Source organism: Mirounga leonina, unplaced genomic scaffold (assembly GCF_011800145.1).
Source record: "Mirounga leonina isolate KUSES-001 unplaced genomic scaffold, KU_Mleo_1.0 Mir_115, whole genome shotgun sequence".
Classification (NCBI taxonomy): Eukaryota; Metazoa; Chordata; class Mammalia; order Carnivora; family Phocidae; genus Mirounga; species Mirounga leonina.
This window is the reverse complement of record NW_023270268.1, coordinates 87,063,155-87,079,562: the sequence shown is the minus strand read 5'-3', so window position 1 is coordinate 87,079,562 and position 16,408 is coordinate 87,063,155. Positions and strand designations below refer to the sequence as shown.

Below are 16,408 nucleotides of genomic sequence, written 5' to 3'. Positions count from 1 at the left end.
CCCTGCTCCGCGGGAAGCCTGCTTCTCCCTCTCCCGCTCCCCCTGCTTGTGTTCCCTCTCTCGCTCTGTCTCTCTCTGTCAAAATAAATAAATAAAATCTTTAAAAAAAAAAAAAAAGAATTGAGTAAAGATCCGTCTTCGAGACCTGTCTATTTGGTGAAACCAGGGTCGGGGGAGGAAGGGGTATGAGAGAGTTGGAGTCGTGACTAATACTGGCAAATAACTACAGGCGATAATTACGGGGACACTCAGCTATAAAACGGGCAGGATTTAAACAATCTCTCTAGAGATGCTCGGCTTTATGACTCGGAGGTCAATCTAGGTATTCGGAGCTTTGACCTCCTGCGACCCGATCTACAGGCAGCAGGCTGAAACATAAAACGCTGCGTCCGGAGCGCTTCCGCCACCAGACCCTCCCCGCTACTTGAAGCACCAGAGCGGTGCCCGGCGAGCCCCGAGGCCGCCGGAAGAGACGGCGGAAGAGGCGGGGCTTCCTCGGGTGACGACATCGGGGCGCCGCCGGCGTGGCGCTTTTTGGAGTTTAGAACGCGACCGGGAGCGCGTGGAGATGGCAGCCGCAGAAGCAGCTTTGGGGTCCTTGGTAGCGGGTCTGTACGACGTGCAGGCGTTCAAGTTTGGGAACTTCGTACTGAAGAGCGGGCTCTCTTCCCCTGTTTATATCGATCTGCGTGGCATCGTGTCTCGACCGCGTCTGCTAAGTCAGGTGCCAGCCCGGGAAAGGGGAGGACGGGGCTGGGTGGCCGGAATGGGGACCAGGAGGTTGAGAAGGTGAAGGAGTTGGGCTGTGGGTGAGAGCCAAAGAGCCAAGCAGGCAGCCGTACTAACAAGCTGTAGTCCTAGGGAGTCGATGTAAGAAGCCCAGACGCCAGGAACTGTTAGGCTCTTGAGGACCGTTCATGTAAAATGAACAGACCTTTCTTAAAAAAAAAAAGGAAAAGAGTTTTATTCGGGCCCGAGTTAGGACAGCTGCTCGGTACACATAATCTTCACAGAGAGCGCTCTAGGGAAGGAACATTTGGTGCACGGTTATATACGGTATTTTTACGTAGAGTTAGAAATCACCATGATGAAAGGCATTTTAGAAAGTTACACATTTTATCTTATGTATGTAGAAGGCTGTATGACTTTAATCTTTTTTTTTTTTTTAAGATTTTATTTATTTATTCATGACAGAGAGAGAGAGAGGCAGAGGGAGAAGCAGGCTCCCCGCAGAGCAGGGAGCCCCATGCGGGACTCGATCCCGGGACCCTGGGATCATGACCTGAGCCGAAGGCAGACGCTCAACCATCTGAGCCACCCAGGCGCCCTGTATGACTTTAATCTTAATGGGAGCCAGGGATGTTTTTAAATTTTTATGTTTGGAATGTACTTTTTTTTTTTTTTATGAATCGGTTGTACAGTGTGTGCTTTGGGCAGAAACCAAGCTTTGAGGGTTTGCTTCCCTGGGAGATCAGGAGCAGGGCCCACAAACATGAAAAATTTCCTTTGTTTTATCAGGACCTAGAGAGCAGCCTGCTCATTGACTTGAGACTTTGACATGTGCTTTGCTAGAGGCAGGAAGCCCAGTTTGGAGCGCACTTGACAGCACAGAAATAGTCCAATGAGTTCTGTGTGTTTAACTCTGAGAAAATAAGATGTGGGGGACAAAGGAAAAGGTGGATGGGGGAAGAATTTAGTAGCTGCTTAAGTGTTTGGGAGGGCTATTGCTTAGAAAGGGGGATTTGATAGTGCACTTTGTGGCCAGGAGCAAGAATGAAGGCCAGAGGACAAACATTTCATGGAGGCACTTTTTTGGTCAAAATAAGGAAAAAACTTTGTACAAATTAGAGGTTTCTAGTACGTGTGTTTCAATCTGAGTAAATATGAATCACCTGCTAGTTTTGTTAAACTGCGTAATCTGATTCAGTAGATCCAAGGCAGGGCCTGAGGTTATGCCTTTCTAACAAGCTGCCAGCTGGAGCTGCTGACCCTACTGAATAGAAGGGTCTGAATGTGCTGTCCAGTAGAGTTGCTACTAGCCGCATATGAATACTGAGCATTATGAATTTTAAAATTGAAATAATCCGGGCACCTGGGTGGCTCAGTTGGTTAGGCCTCTGCCTTCGGCCTTTGGGGTCCTGGGATCAAGCACTGTCATGCTCCCTGTTCAGCTGGGAGTCTGCTTCTCCCTCTCCCCCCTCCCCCCCCATCGCTCATGTTCTCTCTCAAATAAAATCTTTTTAAAAAGTAAATAAAAGTGAAATAATCACATGTGGTTGGTGGGACATTGGACAGTACAGATAGAGAACATTTCCGTCCTCAGAGGAAGATTTATCAAGAAGACATGAATTTCCTCCACCACCTAAGGGTTTATTCTCACCCTTTGGGAACCTTACTTTGTGAGGTTATTATAAAAAGGATTGAAGCACTACTTGAAGTGGGTTGGACTATTCTCACCATCCAGGATCATGCTATGATGCATCTCTTCAGTAGTGAGAAGGTGAATGACTACAGAGAGAAAAATAGGCCTTTTTTTTTTTTTTTTTTTTTTTGACAAGTCAGTTGATAGATGACTATTTTGATACTAGGTCTTGGTGTGTATATGATTTTTGGTAGTTAAGAGTGGAAAACATGGGGCGCCTGGGTGGCTCAGTCGTTAAGCGTCTGCCTTCGGCTCCGGTCATGATCCCAGTGTCCTGGGATCGAGTCCCACATCGGCTCCCTGCTCGGCAGGAAGCCTGCTTCTCCCTCTTCCGCTGACTGAGCACTGACCTCAGATTTGAGGTGTCCCACTCCCCCTGCTTGTGTTCCCTTTCTCGCTGTGTCTCTCTCTGTCAAATAAATAAAATATAAAAAAAAAAAAAAGTTGAAAACATTGAGAGACCTAGCTGAACGGAACTCCTTTTGTATCTGCTTATTTATGCAAACAGGATTTGTCAGTATTTGCACCCCAAAAAAACCCAGTAGAATTTACACTAAACTCTAACTTCCTAGTTGTAAGGAATAGTCAGTTTAAGTAGACACATAAACAAATGAGGGGAACTTCATCTCACTAAGAAAAGTATTTTCCAAAATAATCCATTCTTATACTTCTATCAATATTTGCAGATTGTTTTAATTAATTTCATGCTTGTAACAGTTGTAATGATAACACAAAAGTTTTTAATACTTAGAGATTTATGGTCATGGTAATTAATAGAAATAGAAAATTTACAGTTTTAAATTTGAATTTATATATATTTTATTGTGGAGAAGTATTATAGAGTGATCACTAAAAGTTTTCTAAGTATAAACTTAATTGCATTAGAATAAAATTCTGTGCAATGGGATGAAATATGAGTTCCAAAAATGTAAAATTTTTCCAACTTTCATAGTCCAGCATGTTCATATTTTCTTAAATGGAGATGGTTGGGGCACCTGGGTGGCTCAGTTGGTTAGGCATCTGCCTTGGGCTCAGGTCGTGATGAAGGGGTCCTGGATTGAGCTCCTTGCTCAGCAGGGAGCCTGCTTCTCCCTCTCCCTCTGATGGTCCCCCAACTTGTGCTCTCTTGCGCACACACTCTCCCTCTCTCTCTGTTAAATAAATAAAATCTTAAAAAAAATAAATAAAATGGAGGTGGTCAGTATCAAATCACTGTAGCACTTGAATCCCATCGTATTCACTCAAAACAGTGACAACAGTTCTAGGAAATATAATTTTTTAGCACTCTAGAAATTACATCTTTTGCAACTTAAAAAATATTTACAGAATTTTCAAGTCTTTAGACGTATAGGTGCAAAAAATTTTGAAGATCTGATCTGGTTGACTAAGCAATTTTTTTTTTTTTTTTAAGATTTTTAAAATTATTTGAGAGAGAGCAAGTGCACACAAGTGGAGGTGGGGGTGGGAGGGAGGCCAGAGGGAGAGGGAGAAGCAAATTCCCCACTGAGCAGAGAGCCCACTGCAGGGCTTGATCCCAGGACCCTGTGATCATGACCTGAGCCGAAGGCAGACGCTTAACCGACTGAGCCACCCAAGCACCCAAGCACCCCTTCACTAAGCAATTCTTAAGTAAGTTTGCCTTTTTTTTTTTTTTTTAAGTAAGGTGGTGTTGGATAAGAGTATGCATTCTAGCATTAAAATGTGATGGTTTATATGGAAAAGGATATTATAAAATAGTTCTTCACACAATAGGCTCTGTACTTATGAAACTTTTTTTTTTTTTACATTTTGGTATGCTTCCATTGATTTTTTTTAATTAATATTATTGACTATAATCCCTATGCTGTATATTACATCTCCATGACTTCTTTATAACTGGAAGTTTGTATCACTTAAACCCCTTCATATATTTCACCCATCCCCCCAACCCCTCCCTGCTCATAACCAGTAATTTGTTTTCTGTGTCAATGAGTGTTTCTGTTTTGTTTGTTCATTTTGTTTTTTACATTCCACATGTAGGTGAAATCATATGGTATTTTTCTTTCTTTGTCTGACATTTCAGTTAGCATAATAAATACCCTCTAGGTCCTTCCATGTTGTCGCAATTGGCAAGATTTCATTCTTTTTTTATGGCTGAGTAATACTCGATTGTGTATATGTACCACATCTTTATGCATCTGTCCATAGGTTGCTTCCATATCTTGTCTTTTGTAAATAATGTTGGGGTACATTTTCTTTTCAAATTGGTGTTTTCATTTTCTTCAGGTAAATACCCAGAAGTGGGGTTACTGGATTGTATAGCATTTCTATTTTTAATTTTTTGAGGAACTTCCATACTGTTTTTCAAAGTGGCTGCCCCAATTCACATTCCTACCAACATTGCACAGGGGCTCCCTTTTTAAACTCTACATCTATCTTTTCTTTTTTTCAGATTTTATTTATTTATTTGACAGAGAGAACACAAGCATGGGGAGCTGCAGGCAGAGAGAGAGGGAGAGGGAGACTCCCCGCCAAGCAGGGAGCCCAACACAGGGCTCTATCCCAGGACCCTGAGATCATGACCTGAGCTGAAGGCAGACGCTTAACCGACTGAGCCACCCAGGCTCCCCTTCAACATCTGTTTCTTATCTCTCTGATCGTAGCCATTCTGACAGGTGTGAGGTGATAACTCATTGTGATTTGATTTGCATTTCCCTGATGATTAGTGATGTTGAGCATCTTTTCATGTGCCTCTGGGCTGCCTGTATGATCAGTATGTCTTCCTTTGGAAAATGTGTATTTGGGTCCTTTGCCCATTTTTTAATTGGATTGTTTGTTTTGTCAGTATTGTGTTGTACAAGTTCTTTATGTATTTTCAATTTAACCCTTTATTGGATATATCATTTGCAGATATCTTCTTCCATCCATTTTTGTTCTGTTGATTGTTTTATTCCCTATGCAAAAGCTTTTTATTTTGATGTATTGTTTTTCTTCTGTTGCTCTCGCCAGAAGAGAGAGATCAAAGAAACACTGCTAAAACCCCTGTCCAAGAGTTTACTGCCCATGTTTTCTTTTAGGAGTTTTATGGTTTCAGTTCTTAGGTTGAGGTCTTTAATCCATTTTGAGTTTATGGTGTAAAACGGCCTAGTTTAGTTCTTTTGCCTGTAGCTGTCCGATCTTCCCAGCACCATATATTGAAGAGACTGTCTTTCCCCATTGTGTATTCTTGCCTCCTTTGTTGTAGATTAATTGATCATATACGAGTGGGTTTATTTCCAGGCTCTCAGTTCCATTGATCTGTGTGTCTGTTTTTGTGCTGGTACTATACTGTTTTGGTTACTTTAGCTCTGTATAATAGTTTGAAGTCTGGGATTGTGATTACTTCTAGCTTTGTTTTTAAGATTTCTCTGGCTATTTGGGGTCTTTTGTGGTTTCATACAAATTTTAGATTATGTGGTCTAGCGCTGTGAAAAATGCTATTGGGGGGCGCCTGGGTGGCTCAGTTGGTTAAGCGACTGCCTTCGGCTCAGGTCATGATCCTGGAGTCCCGGGATCGAATCCCACATCGGGCTCCCTGCTCGGCGGGGAGCCTGCTTCTCCCTCTGACCCTCCCCCCTCTCATGTGCTCTCTGTCTCTCTCATTCTCTCTGTCTCAAATAAATAAATAAAATCTTTAAAAAAAAATGCTATTGGGATTTTGATAAGGATTGTATTGGATCTGTAGTTCCCTTTGAGTAAAATGGACATTTTAGCAAGAATTAATATTGCTAATCCATGAGCATAATGTATCTTTTCATTTACTTGGGTCATCTTCAGCGTCTTTCATCAGTCTTACAGTTTCCAGTACACAGATGTTTTACCTTCTTGGTTAAATTTATTCCTAGCTATTTAATTCCTTTTGATGCTCTTGTAAATGGGATTTTTTTTTTTTTGATTTCTCTTTCTGCTACTTTATCTATGTATAGGAACACCACGGGGGCACCTGGGTGGCTCAGTCAGTTAAGCACCTGCCTTTGGTGGCTCAGGTCATGATCCCAGGACCCTCATCAGGCTCCCTGTTCAGCAGGGGAATCTGCTTCTCCCTCTCCCTCTGCTCGTGCACTCTCACTCTCTCTCTCTCTCTCAAATAAATAAAATCTTAAAAAAAAAAAACACAAAAAAACACCACAGATACTTGTATACTGATTTTGTATCCTTCAACTTTACTGAATTCACTTATTAGTTCTAATAGTTTTTTGGTGGAGTCCTTAGGGTTTTTTCCTTTTTTAAAAAATGTTTAATTGAAATATAATTGACACGTGTACAACGTAGTGATTTGACAATCATATGCATTTTGAAAGGCTCACCACAGTAAGTGTAGTTACCATCTGTCACCATACAAAGTTATTACAATATTATTGACTATATTCTCTATGCTGTACTTTTCTTCCCAGTGACATTTATTTTAAACCCTCAATCCCCTTCAGCTATTTCTCCTATTCCCCACCCCACTCTGCTCTGGTAACCACCAGTTCTCTATATTTTTGTGTCTGTTTTCTTTTTTCCTTTTTCTTTTTTTTTTTTGGTGGTTTGTTTTTAAATTGAAGTATAGTTGGCACATAGTGTTATATTAGTTTCAGTTTCAAGTGTATAACATAGTGATTGGACAACTCTACTTCCTGCTATGCTCATCACAAGTGTAGCTACCACCTGTCACTATTCCCTTTCAGTACCTTTAATTCCCATGACTTACTCATTCCATAACTGGAAACCTGTACTTCCCACCCCCCTTCATCCATTTTGCCCATCTCCTTGCCTCCTCCCCTCTGGCAACCACCAGGTCATTCTCTGTATTTGTGGGTCTATTTCTGCTTTTTTTGTTTGTTCTTTTGGTTTTTTTAGATTCCACATACAAGTGAAATCATAGTATTTGTCTTTCTCTTATTTCACTTGGTACCCTCAGGGTCCATCCATGTTGTCACAAACGGTAAGATCTCATTTTTTTATGGCTGTGTAATAGTCCATTGTGTATATATACTACATCCTCTTTATCCATTCATCTGTTGATGGATACAGAGCTTGCTTCCATATCTTGGCTATTGTAAATAATGCTGTTGTAAACATAGGGGTGCACATATCTTTTCAAATTAGTGTTTTTGGTTTTTTGGATAAATACCCAGAAATGAAATTGCCAGATCATATGGTAGTTCTATTTTTAATTTTTTGAGGAACATCCATACTGTTTTTCATAGTGGCTACACCAATTAACATTCTTACCACCAGGACACAAGGGTTCCCTTTTCTACACATTCTTGTTGACACTTGTTATACTTGTCTTTTTTTTTTTTTTTTTAAGATTTTATTATTTATTTGAGAGAGAGAGTGAGAGGGACAGCACAAGTTGGGGGAGAGGTAGAGGGAGAAGCAGACTCCCCACTGAGCAGGGAGCCCACCGCGGGGCTCCATCCCAGGATCCTGGGATCGTGACCTGAGCCGAAGGCAGACTCTTAGCTGACTGAGCCACCCATGTGCCCCTATTCTTGTCTTTTTGATGATAGCCATTCTAACAAGGGTGAAATGATACTTCATTGTGGTTTTGATTTGCATTTCCCTGATGATTAGTGATGCTGAGCACCTTTTCATATAGGTGTTGGCAATTTGTCTTCTCTGGGAAAATGTCTATTTGGGTCCTCTGCCCATGTTTTAATTGGGTTGATTGTTTTTTGTTACTGAGGTATATGAGTTCTTTATATATTAGCCCCATATCAGATATATGATCTGCAAATATTTTCTCTGTTTATTCATTTTGTTGATGGTTTCTTTTACTGTGCAGAAGTTTTAGTTTGATGTAGTCCCACTTATTTATTTTTTTTGTTGCCTTTGGGTTTGGTGTCAAATCCAAAAAATCACTGCCAAGACGTATGTCAAGGAGCTTACCACCTATGTTTTCTTCTAGGAGTTTCATGGTTTCAGGTCTTACATTCAAGTCTAATCTATTTTGTGTTAATTTTTGTGTATGGTATAAGATACAGTCCAGTTTCATTCTTTTGCATGAGACTGTCCAGTTTTTCCAGCACCGTTTCTTGAAGAGATTGTCCTTTTCCCATTCATTGTATGTTCTTGGCTCCTTTGCCATAAATTAATTGACCACATAGGTTTATTTCTGGGCTCTGTTCTCTTCCTTTGATCTATGTATCTGTTTTTATGCCAATTCCATACTCTTCTGATTACTCTAGCTTTGTAGTAGTCTGAAATCAGGGAGTATGATGACTTCAGCCTTATCATTAAGGTTGCTTTGGCTGTTCGGGGTCTTTTGGGGTTCCATACAAATTTTAGGATTGTTCTGTTTCTGTAAAAAAAAAAGAAAATGCCATTGGAATTTTAATAGGGATTGCATTGTATCTGCTTTGGGTAGTATGGACATTTATAATTCGTAAGCAAGGAATACCAGTGCATTTATTTCTGTCTTCACTTTCTTTCACCAGTGTCTTAAAAGTTTCAGTGTACAGGCCTTTCACTTTGGTAAAATTTATTCCTAGGTATTTTATTCTTTTTGATGCAGATTAAGTAGTATTGTTCTCTTAATTTCTCTTATGAAACTTTTTAAAAAATACTTTGAGAGAGAGACAGAGCATGAGCAGGGGAAGGAAGGAGAAGCAGACTCCCCACTGAGCAGGGAGCCCGACCCAGGGCTCCATCCCAGGACCCTGAGATCATGACCTGAGCCCAAGGCAGACTTAGCTGACTGAGCTACCCAGGTGCCCCGAAACTTTTTAATAAGGACTTCTTTCAGTCAAAATATAGTTAGGTATAAAGAAAGGTTTAAGATGGTCAAATCATAATGGATTACTAAGGGAAGCTGGGAGGACTGGGAGCCATTCTTAGTCTTTGGAGTCAACATCAGAGCCTTCCCCGGCACATCCTGTCTTTGCCCTCAGAGCAGACCCTGAGTCATCTAGACAAGTGGGGTCATTCTTAGGTTTTTATATTTGTAAACTGGGATTTATAGAGAGGATCATTTAACAAAAAAAGGCATACATATTTTCTGATCAAGTCTGAGGCTACCTCCTGTTCGGTTATTACTGTCTTTAATGTTATGTTAACATGATTTATACACACCATTTAAGAGAATAATATATAGTTTTTGTGTTCATTTTCTTACAGGTTGCAGATATTTTATTCCAAACTGCCCAAAATGCAGGAATCCATTTTGACAGTGTGTGTGGAGTACCTTATACAGCTTTACCATTGGCTACAGTTATCTGTTCAACCAACCAAATTCCAATGCTTATTAGAAGGAAAGAAACAAAGGATTATGGTAAAATAAAAGTATTATAAGCTTTAAGTTATACATAACCTGATAATGTGAGAATTTTTTCTTCTAGGCACTGATGTTTGTCAAAGTCACCTTGGATATTCTTCATAGATCCTTTAGAATTGGTTAACTGTTACTGTAAATCACCTTCCTTTCCTTTAGATTCTAGGGGTACAACATTTTGTATTGACTAAACAATGTAAAAAAGTGCACTTTTTTTGGTATTACATCTGTGAAACCTAACATTTTTAACCAGTCCTTCTCTCAGCAGCAGAATGTTCGAAGAGCACATACTTGCCTGGTATGTTTATAATTTAAACTGCATAAAGAGAAATGCCACATAAAATTCTCTAAATGAAGATATATTTTCATGGGTCCTTCGCAGTAAATTATAAGGGTGTGTTTTATACATGTGAGCTTGCTTTTTTTTTTTTTTTAATAATTAGCTTTTTTTTTTTGTAAGATTTTATTTATTTATTTGAGAGAGAGAGAATGAGAGAGAGAGAATGAGAGAGAGCAAGCACATGAGAGGGGGGAGGGTCAGAGGGAGAAGCAGACTCTCTGCCGAGCAGGGAGCCCGATGCGGGACTTGATCCAGGGACTCCAGGATCATGACCTGAGCCAAAGGCAGTCACTTAACCAACTGAGCCACCCAGGCGCCCCTACATGTGAGCTTGCTTTAAAAACAAATCAGTCTCAGGGCTCCTGGCTGGCTTAGTCAGAGGAGCATGGGACTCTTGACCTTGGGGTCATGAGTTCAAGCCCCATCTTAGGTGTAGAGATTACTAAAAAAAATAATAAACTTAAAAAAAAAATCAATCTAAAAATATTGGAACGGACTTCATATTTGATGACATTAAGGAATTAATGGGGTTTTTTGTTTTATGTTGGTGTGATAATATTTCTGTTAATTTTTTTAATAGAGTCCTTACCTTTTACAAGGTGCATTCTAAAAATTTTTTATGATGAAAATCATGACATCTGGAGTTTGCTTCTAAAAATTATGGAGGGAGGGAGGGAAGAGGTGGGGATGTAGCTGAAACAAGATTGACCATGAGTTAAGTGGTGAGGTATTTAGGGGGTTTGTTATACTTCTTTGCCTAGTTTTGTTTGAAATTCTACATTTAAAACAAAATATTTTTGCTGCTTGATGGTACAGTGTTTTTGGTATGGACCCTGCTCATAAGGAAACTATTGTTTCTCTTATGTTTTTAAAAATATTTCTTAGAATAAGATCAGTAATTGTAAATATATATATAAGTATCATAGTCTTGTGTTCTAGTCTAAGCTGGTTCAGTTCAATTTGCCAGTTCAAGGGGAGGAAAAGAATGGGGAAGGGCAGGAATGGTACCTGTGGTAAAGCTCAAACAGTGGGCAAATTGCTCACCAATTCTTAGGTTTCAACATAAGATAAATTTGATAGTGGAAACTAGAAAACTAATCTCTAGAAAATGAGTCTATAAAGTCTATAGCCTTACTTATTTACGTTTTGTAGATTATCTGCAAGTAGTCTATGGTGGGGGTTGGAGTGGGGAAGTACATTTACTCATTGCATTATATAATCCATAAAGTTGTAGTGATAGATCTAAATGGTTGTTGAATATTTTTTCTCCTGAATTTATTTCTTCAAAAGGCCAGTTGTTTGGTTGATCTTGAGTAATGAACTTGTTTATTGATGGAAAAAAGAATGATTTCATTGATGGTACTGGGTTATTGTTTCATAACTTTTCTTGATCTAGGTTATCTTGCTTTAAGAAACTCCTATTTGAAATTATGATCGTGAACACATTAAGTGGTGCTTATTTACCCTGTAAAGTAATTTGCTAGTTTTGCTGTAAATATTCTATATATGTAACTTTGACAATTTTCAGTAGGGGAACACTGAACAAAATGGTAATCATGGCTCATTGAAGATTTATCAGGAATAAAGATAAAGTAGCTCTAAAGTAGATTATCAGAAAATAAGATTCAATCATCCACCTCTTCATAAATACATGCCAAATTTATAATGCCAGATACATCTTGAGTTGGCTGAAATAATACACTTTTAAATTGAAATCAACATAATGTTTTCTAGGTACTAAGCGTCTTGTAGAAGGAGCTATTAATCCGGGAGAAACCTGTTTGATCATTGAAGATGTCGTTACCAGTGGGTCTAGTGTTTTGGAAACTGTTGAGGTTCTTCGGAAGGAGGGATTGAAGGTCACTGATGCCATAGTGCTCCTGGACAGAGAGCAAGGAGGCAAAGACAAGTTGCAGGCCCATGGGATCCATCTTCACTCAGTGTGTACATTGTCCAAAATGCTGGAGATTCTTGAGCAGCAGAAAAAAATTGATGCTGAGATGGTTGAGAGAGTGAAGAGATTTGTTCAGGAGAATGTTTTTGTGGCAGCTAATCATAACGATTTACTCCTTCCTATAAACAAAGCTCCCGGAGAACTCAGCTTTGGTGCACGTGCAGAGCTGCCCAGGATCCACCCAGTTGCATCGAAGCTTCTCAGGCTTATGCAGAAGAAAGAGACCAATCTTTGTCTGTCTGCTGATATTTCAGAGTCCAGAGAGCTGTTGCAGCTAGCAGATGCTTTAGGACCCCTCATCTGCGTCCTTAAGACTCATGTAGATATTTTGAATGATTTTACTCTGGATGTGATGAAGGAGTTAACAGCTCTGGCAAAACGCCATGAGTTCTTAATATTTGAAGACCGGAAATTTGCAGATATAGGAAACACAGTAAAAAAACAGTATGAAGGTAAGCACTATTTAGGAATCTGCAAAAATAGAAATTTAGCTTAAACTGCCTGAAGAACAAAAGGAAATGTTTTGACTCCCATCACTGAAAGTCCAGCCATAGAAGAATCTGTCAAGCATGGTTGGATCTAGGAGCTCAAGCACAAGTCTTTTGGACTTGCCTTCTTGTCATCTGTCAGCTCTGCTTTCTTCTCTCTTGACTTCTTTCTCAGGTGGGCACACTCCTCATGCCTACCCCAAACTAGTCACTCAGGCCTGGGTTATAGAATAGCTTTATTAGCTTAGTAATACATGCCCTGCCTCTGGTGATGTGAGGTTGTTAACTATAAATTTTTTGAACTGAGCTCTGGTCGAAGGTAGTTTCCCCAAAGAAAATGGGTGTGCTGATGCCAGAAGAAAGGGATGCACGTGCTAGGCAGACAAAAATGACAGGCGTTGGCCTTGGCAGAACACAATGAGTTCTGAATATTTGAAAAATGAAAGTTGCAGATATAGGAAACAATGAAATAGAAGTATAAAGTTGTAACATTTGTTTTGGGCAAAAAAAGATCTATTGGTATACTTTTTTTGTTGTTAAATAGGAACTTAAAATAGAGCATATATTGGTTTAAAGAAAAACTGCTTAATTTTCTACCCATTCTATGGAAGTTTCTGTCATATTGTATAGGGCAGCTTTTTTTGCTTAAATAACAGGATAAAATGTTTATTGAAAGGTTAACTTTTTTTTTTTTTAAAGATTTTATTTATTTGAGACAGAGAATGAGAGAGAGAGAGCACATGAGAGGGGGGAGGGTCAGAGGGAGAAGCAGGCTCCTTGCCGAGCAGGGAGCCCGATGCGGGACTCGATCCAGGGACTCCAGGATCATGACCTGAGCCGAAAGCAGTCGCTTAACCAACTGAGCCACCCAGGCACCCGAAAGGTTAACTCTTAAAGACATCTTATAGATGGCAATTTTTCTTAAATACATGCTTATGCTTAAGCTATTTCTTTAGGATAGATTTGCCTGTGACTTTCTTCCTGTGCTTAAGATGTTCTGCCATCATCACATTGCTTGCTTTAGTTTATCAACTGAGGTAAGAGTTACACAAACTCTACAGGTTTGTATATAGTTTTCTCAGAAATTGATTAAGGGTATTGCTGTCAGCTTTTAAAGTGAATATAGTTGCCTGTTGAAATTAAGAGACCTCAGGAGCAAGTAGAACCTTTGAGAGATGGTAAAGTTGCTGAGAGATTCCTGCAGAATGAACATTGGTCATCTTCAGAGGAATTTCAGAATGCTGGTATCTTCAGCCTCAAATGCCCTTCTTCACTGGAATCCTATTTCTCTTTGCATGTTTTATTGGTGTCAGAACCTTCAGCCTGCAAGGAAAACCAGTCTTCTCAGTGTTGCTGATAACTAAGTGCAGACATTGTAAGACTTTGCTCATTGTGCTCTTTCAGCTGGCCACCAGGTGAATAGATAGTTTTTCGCAGATGGACCCATAGGTCCCCTGGTAATCACTGCAGTTCTCAGAGTGCCTCACTGTTTCATTAGCATGTTACCGTAAGATTACTTCAGACTGTAGTCGGTTGGGCAAAAAGTTAGTGGTTTTTGTTTGAAAACTGACTGTCTTCTTTTCAACTTCCTAGGTGGTGTCTTCAAAATAGCTTCTTGGGCAGATCTGGTCAATGCTCACGTGGTGCCGGGCTCGGGGGTAGTGCGGGGCCTGAGCGAAGTCGGCCTGCCTTTGCAGCGTGGGTGCCTGCTCGTCGCGGAGATGAGTTCTGCCGGCTCCTTGGCTACAGGCAGCTACACTGACGCGGCAGTAGGTGACGGGGGGGCTGGCGTGACAAGTTACAGGGCAAGAAAACGATCTTAAATTTGAGATTTATGGAACCCCTCCCCCCAAAAAATCAGCTGTTAGGGTGGCAGTAATGCTAGGGGGCTAGAGTTTCCGGATAATAGCATTTTTATATCTTGTAGTGGGCACTTAAGAGGTACAAACATTTTTTTTTTTTTTAAGATTTTTTTTTTATTTATTTGAGAGAGAGTGAGAGAGAGAGCCCAAGAGGGGGTAGGGTCAGAGGGAGAAGCAGACTCCCTGCTGAGCAGGGAGCCCGACGTGGGACTCGATCTCAGGACTCTGGGATCATGACCTGAGCTGAAGGCAGTCGCTTAACCAACTGAGCCACCCAGGCACCCAAGAGATAGAAACATTGAGATACAGGTATTTGGTCAAATATCTGCCTAGCCTTACCTAGTCTTTAGATAGCTGGGGGTTTTTTGGGTTTGTTTTGTTTTGTTTTCATTTTGCCATGTATTGAAATTGAAGAGCCTCTTCCCAGACGTGCAGTTTCTCAGAATCTCCCAAGTCTCCCAGAGATGCACATTCTTATCACAGCAGCCCAGATTAAGTTTTATCTTCTTCAGTCTCTGCTATTGATTGTAACTGTGTGGGAAAGCTCTAGAGTTCTGACTTAGGGTTTTCTCCATTAACCCTCCGTTATTGAAAGTTCTTATAACACCATATTGTTAGTACCCAACACCCACCCCTGCACACCAGAATAAAATGAGATGGATAATTATCTAGTTAAAAAGTTCCTTTACGGATATTTTAAAGACTATTACTTTTAAAAGTAATAGAAATTTTAATAAAATGTTATTTTTTACATGGGAATTCATTTTTATATAACTTCAAATACTGTCTGGAGCTGTGAAGAAATCATATGGCCCTGGGGCCAGGTTTTAAGCCCACCTCTGAATTGACCGTAAATGTGATTTCCCACATCTCCTAGCAGAGAGTCCATGAGTCAGTGCTAATATTTGGCATTCTGGGAGGCTGGGTCTGGCTCGGCTCAAGGACAAGACATGGCTTGTTGGTAGGTGGTAATATTTGGTGACACAAATAGACAGTAGGAGCCTCGTGGAAGAGCCAGATTAGAAAGACCATCTAGAGAAACTTCTATAAATGTGAGGAAATGGTGGAGATCGGTTATTGGTAGATGTTAAAGGAATGCAATAAAAGGTGAGATTTCTTTAGCCCTTGACAACATAGCTATTTTATATGGTGGGTGTCTGGATATAGAGCAGTACTCTGTGTAGGTAGGCAGGAAGCAGTCAGTTTGGTTTCCTACCATTATTAATGTATTCTAGGATACTCTCCACATACCCTCTTTTGAAGTAGGTGGGTTCCCAAGCATTATTATTTAGCGTCTCAATTTTAGATGCACATAGTATAGGATTCTTTAAGGTATGATTAATTGGGATAATATGGGAGATTCATATCTAAGATTACCTGTTTTAGATGTGTTTCTTATCAAATAACAGAAGGCATTTATAAAATAGCAAAAGTTTTTAATTAATAGAGTTGATTTTTTTTACTTGTAGAACTGTTATTCTGTGTAATTACTTTCTTGTAATCTGTCCTTTTACATTCCTTTTAGGTTAGAATGGCGGAGGAGCATCCTGAATTTGTGCTTGGTTTTATTTCTGGCTCCCGAGTAAGCATGAATCCAGAATTTCTTCACTTGACTCCAGGAGTTCAGTTAGAAGCAGGAGGTAAATCTATTTATTGGTGATGGTTTTTCCAAAATGCTTCTTTACCCACAATAAAATTTTGTGTTATTACGAAGTTGCTAAAGAGAAAAACTGTAATGAATGAGCCCTTTGGCCTGCTGATACTGACCTAGATATGCAAAATAGCTTGCAGTCTAATTTGGGTGAAAATTTTAAAGGCTGCTTTTTGTTGAAATATGCCTAGAAACTGATTATTTTAGTTTAGTCTTTCCCAACTAATATTCCAAATATGCTGCCATAAAAGGTATTCTGTGATTAAGGAAGAATGCTCTAAGCTAAACAAAATCCAACATTTGTTTCTTTGTTAGAGGACACTGCAGAACTGTTGATGTGCTGATGTCTGTTGCAGCTCTTGAGTGTGGGGATATATGGTTCTTTCATGTCTCTCAAACTTAACACTTTCACCAG

The 16,408-nt window shown here is 39.9% G+C and overlaps 1 protein-coding gene across 1 annotated transcript in view; it reads left to right on the top strand.

Moving 5' to 3' along the window:
* Positions 1-514: 514 nt before the first annotated feature.
* The window catches only part of UMPS (uridine monophosphate synthetase), a 30,307-nt gene continuing 14,413 nt past the window's right edge, over positions 515-16,408 (top strand). Inside the window, exons 1-5 of the mRNA XM_034999989.1 lie at positions 515-724; positions 9,545-9,698; positions 11,773-12,444; positions 14,074-14,249; positions 15,868-15,982. Of these exons, the coding sequence (XP_034855880.1) occupies positions 569-724; positions 9,545-9,698; positions 11,773-12,444; positions 14,074-14,249; positions 15,868-15,982 (1,273 nt within the window). The 5' untranslated portion in view covers positions 515-568. The remainder of the gene's footprint in view (positions 725-9,544; positions 9,699-11,772; positions 12,445-14,073; positions 14,250-15,867; positions 15,983-16,408) is intronic.